Source organism: Scardinius erythrophthalmus, assembly GCF_964197995.2.
Source record: "Scardinius erythrophthalmus genome assembly, chromosome: 3".
NCBI classification, from domain to species: domain Eukaryota; kingdom Metazoa; phylum Chordata; class Actinopteri; order Cypriniformes; family Leuciscidae; genus Scardinius; species Scardinius erythrophthalmus.
Genome location: NC_138223.1, coordinates 45,786,230 through 45,791,147, shown reverse-complemented (window position 1 = coordinate 45,791,147; position 4,918 = coordinate 45,786,230). Strand labels below are relative to the sequence as shown.

The following is a 4,918-nucleotide window of genomic DNA, read 5'->3' as shown; positions in this document are numbered from 1 at the left end:
ACACTAAAACAGCGTTTTTTTCTGAGCCCCAAAAAATTACAATTTAAACATGCTGTAAAAAATGAATTGGAATAGTCTGTTGGGTATTTTGAGCTAAAACTTCACATACATACTCTGGGGACATCAGAGACTTATTTTACATCTTGTGAAAAGAGTCATAATAGGTGCCCTTTAAATGAAAACAAGAGTTGGTGATTTACATTGACATACACTGGCTGGACAACTTTTTCACTGTTATAATACTGTGTTTTTTTTTTTTTTTTCTTATTCTTTATAAGGATTTATGGCCTTTGTCTCATGTCTCATCTGGACATTTTTGCTGACTGGAAGAACAGCTCTCCACCAATTCCTGTATTGTTGCCTGACCTGCACAAGAAGAGAAAGTCAGTCAAATTGGGTTATTTCACAAGAAATGATTACTAGATCTTTTGGAACAGCCTTTCTGTTGGAAGTGTGCCTATATGGCCTAAAATGCTTTATAAAAGGCAGTTAACTGGGTTTTGGAACAGTGCTGTAGTCTCTCAGGTGTTAAAATAAGATGGAACTCATATGAATTATGTGAAGCAGAAGATTATCTGGTAGAGTAACATGATGTCTGACCTCATTATTGAAGACACAATAGACCAGGAAGATGAAGGTTCCCTGCTGGGAGTTCAAGATCAGGAAGAGGATCTCCAGCTCCTTCCTGCCATTAGTGAAGAAACCCAGAATCCAGGAGCAACCTAGAATCACAAACTGAGCCAGTGTTTTAAATGTCATAATCCTGCAGAGAAAGAGAAAGAGAAAGAAAAATATTTAACGTGTCTTTATTGACTATTTGTTATTTTAAATCAGATTGTTTGTTACTTGGTTTGTTTCATCTGTGAAACTTCAGGGTTCAGATTTTTCAAAGTCAAGTTCAGACTGATGATGATGTTGATGAAAAGAATCACATTAAACTGCACAATTAGAGAAAAAAAAGGTAATTAATCAGTATTTTCCTTTTAATACAAAGTCATGAGATAAAAGAAATAAGAAATGTGCTTACAGCAATTATGACCGCAACAGGTCCCAGAAAACTCCAGAAAAAACCTTTATCCATTTTAAACCAGCAACTGTTTGGAAGAAGATACAGTCAAAAATATCAATAAACAAACATGGATGAAGATCTCCGAGTCACTCAAACTAAACTCACTCTTCATTTCCATAGCCTTTAGGATACACCGCAGAAGACACGGCCACCACAACCAGAGGAACCGTATATCCAATCACACACAGGAATCCACTGCTAAGTACAGCCCTCTTTTTGGAGCTGATCTGTGATAGGTTCTTCACACAGATGAAGAGCAGCACAGCTTCAATGAACATCCACACAAAGCCGGAGAGAAAGAGGAAGTGCAGCACACCTGATATCACGGCACACAACACCTGGAGATCATGAGAGACGGTTATGATGATTCTCAGTGAGACTGTGCTGAGCTGTAGGGCTTCTTCATCATTCTCACCTGATGAGGGCGTATGAGGCTCAGGAACTGTTGTGTGAGCAGGAACAGAAGGTGAGCCAACAGCAGACTCACACAGAGGTTGATTCGAGCCACATTATTCACTCCAGGACTCCACTGACAAAGGGCAAAGGTCAACAGGGCCAAACTGAAGAACACCAGCCCCACGATCACACACACCAAATTCAACAGCTCCAGCAGTGAGTCGCTCTGAGAAAACATGTCAGAATACATGAGTGCCAAATCTGTGCTGTTCCTCAATGCTCACTGTAAATGTTCTCGTACCTCTGATGGGCGGCTGGTTTGCATGATGAGAGCGAATGTGGACAGATGAACACAGGAACACACAGTGTAGCTGCTGTTGGTCTTTAAAACAGAACAACCATCTACAATCCACTCGCTGATATTCCAGTACACACAGGACAGAGAACCGTTGGGAACAAGCTTCTGAACAATAAAGAAAATACATGCATATTAGGGATACCTCAAGTGGCGGCTGGCCAAAACCTTAGAGCACTTACTATTTCATTATGTATTTGTATTTTTAACTTTCAGGAATTTTTTAGTTATTTAATTATTTTAATTTAATTGATATATTGCAATGACCAACCCCTTATCCTAAACACAACTGTTGGTAACTCTTTTGAAATATTTTTAACCTAGTCTTTGCATCTGTTTTAGGTTTAAATGGTAGGGTGAGTATTTGAAGCGCACATGTGTTGTGAAACTGATAAAGATGTTTTCTTAATTTGCGGGTGTTTTTCTATTTGCATGCGTTTTCTTCATTTGCTGCACGTTGAGCTCTCTCGACCACCGTAGCAGTGTGAACATGAGAGTTATTTTTCATAAAATTCTAAATCCAACTGCCAGCTTTACTGCCAGTAAAGTTTATCGAGTGGATCTCTGAACTGGTGTGAGTGAGTAGAGGCGGGGCTAATTTGCATATCCATGGTCCCGCTAGGAAAAAAAAAAAACGTTGAAATGTCATTTTGTTTATCAAAGTTTGTCATTTTGTCCACTGTGATATCAGCTATCAGTTAACTGGTTTGGTGAGTTTAGTGTTGGTGGTTTTGGGAAGAGTAGCTGAGATCACAGTGGACATCGTGGTTTTAACCGTGTTATTTAATGTGTTGAAGAAGTCGGGCTTTAGTAGATTCTCCATTGTGTAGATAACAACCCAACATTTGCAGCAAACATCCCAGTATGATTTCATGCAAAACAGTGAAAGTTTAAGAAAAACAGTTAACAGAAGGAAATATCCAAAATTATAAACTGTAACAAAATGATAAAATTAGTCCAAGTAATTCAGAACTATTAGTTTTACATAGTAGCTGATGCATAGCCTTATACCTAGAAACATTTCTATCAGCGGTCACCTCCATTTTATTTTCTCCATCCATCCCTTTTTTCTGAATTACTGTAAATGTTCAAACCGAACCCTGATTGATTAGAACAGTGGATAAAGGAGATTATGAAGTAGTAAATGAAAGTTACTCACTCTGATGTGTTTGAAGGTGAAGTTGACTGGTTTAGTGAGTTTAGTGTTGGTGGTTTTGGGAAGAGTAGCTGAGATCACAGTGGACATCAGGGTTTTAATCGTGTCATTTGATGTGTTGAAGAAGTCGGGCTTCAGTAGATTCTCCATTGTGTTATAACTCATGAAAGCCACAGCAGCTGATCCTGTGTGACAAGAAATCACATACACTGAATATGATATTATATTGGAAGTATGTAAAAAGTTATTTAATGAGTCATACCAAAACATACTTTCACTATTGTGCTTGGCGATCCCAATGAGATCGATGTCCATAGAAGAATTTGTTGTGTCAAGTCGAGGGATTCTATCTAAGGTGACATTTGGTCCAACCATGAAGACTTCAACCTCTGATTTAAAAGAACAAAACAACCCACACACATTGTGTAAATTATTCAGTCTAACAATATTTTACATCAGCCAGACGAGAAATCATGAAATAATTAGATCATCCAGAAAGTCAACGATTAGTTCATACTCCAGAGTTCAAATTTATACAGCTGCATGATTCTGGTTAAATTGAGAATCACATTTATTCATTTATTTTTTTAAACAGCGATCACGATTCTCAATTCTGAACAGATGACTAAACAAAATAAAATGTAATTTACAAGAGGTTCTGGAAAAATGTTAATTGCTGCTATTTAAAATCTTTTAACAATTAATGGTGCAGCTCTACAAAGCTAGTAATATCATGTAGGCTGTACCTGTAGCTCTGCAGTTCTGCTTTACTTACCCACAGTGTCAAGAGTAAAACTGACATTGGCATATGTGTCTGTCGGCTTCACCAGCATGGACACCAGCTTCTCACTGGCTTTTAGCACACGGTTTCCATCTGACACCAGTTTATTTGGGTCAGCTGATGACACTAAAGCCTTCTCTGAAGCGTTGAGGACCAAATCCAAAATTTTGGTCACATCCTATTTTAATGATCATATAATGAGTATTATTTGTAAATGTTGAAACAAAAGAAAGCATTGCTACAGTATCATCTAGTGACAAACAATTATTATTTTGTCATGTTTTTCTTACGGTCAAAGGGAGAACTTCAGCTGTGATGTTCTCTATCTGCTCAAGAAGATTTTCTACACAACGTCCTGTGGCCTGAAATCACAGAGCACTGAAGATTATTTGTTGATTTTAATGTTTTTCTTTTATGGTTTCTAAATAAAAGTTAATTGTTGGTGCATGCAAAGGGAACAAATAGTTCAAAATATATCTACAGTATGCAAAGAATCAACAACACTGACCAAAAAACAAACAAACAAACAAACAAACAAACAAACAAAAAAAAAACATTATAGTGCACATTATACAGTGCACATCATACTGTATTGTGCTTTTGATTCAAGTTTTACGGTATGGTGTCCAACCTTCCAATCACAGTTTAAGAAACTCGTCTCAACTTACCTTGCATCCTTCCAGCAGTGTGATATTCAGACCTGGAATGGGAAAACTCAGCATGAATTAAATAGAAGTTCCTTTCAAACGTCATTTCGGTGGGACTGGCTGATGCAGTGGGTGTGAGAATAATCCATTGTAAATTGGTTTACAGTTATCTTTGATTTAATTATTAAACTGGTAAAATACATTACTTGGCAAATCCAAATAGACTTATTTTAGATTTTTCTGAAATCAACACCTAGGGCCCTATCTTGCACGCAGCGCAATTGACTTTGTACACCAACGCATGTATCATTCCTATTTTGCATCCGCGCACAGCGGACTTTTCCCTCCACAGACGCACGTCGGTAAACTAGGGAATGAACTTGCGGTCCCGGGGGCAGTGCGGCACAAAGAGGAGGCGTGTTCCAGCGCAAACGTTCCCTGGTGCTATTTTGCAGGTTTAGAAAACAATTCCACCACTGACCAGGAAAACCTAGTCTAAAGTCAGTGGTGCGTT

At 38.1% G+C, this 4,918-nt stretch overlaps 1 protein-coding gene across 1 annotated transcript; it reads right to left on the bottom strand.

Moving 5' to 3' along the window:
- Positions 1-264: 264 nt before the first annotated feature.
- Positions 265-4,479, bottom strand: LOC308687919 (adhesion G protein-coupled receptor E3-like; the record flags this gene model as incomplete). Its single annotated transcript, XM_081360740.1, has 12 exons — positions 265-366; positions 601-763; positions 847-938; positions 1,028-1,094; positions 1,175-1,407; positions 1,485-1,691; positions 1,767-1,928; positions 2,980-3,161; positions 3,249-3,365; positions 3,752-3,935; positions 4,048-4,119; positions 4,426-4,479. The coding sequence occupies 12 exons, from the start codon at positions 4,477-4,479 to the stop codon at positions 265-267; spliced, it is 1,635 nt and encodes a 544-aa protein (XP_081216866.1).
- Positions 4,480-4,918: the final 439 nt, after the last annotated feature.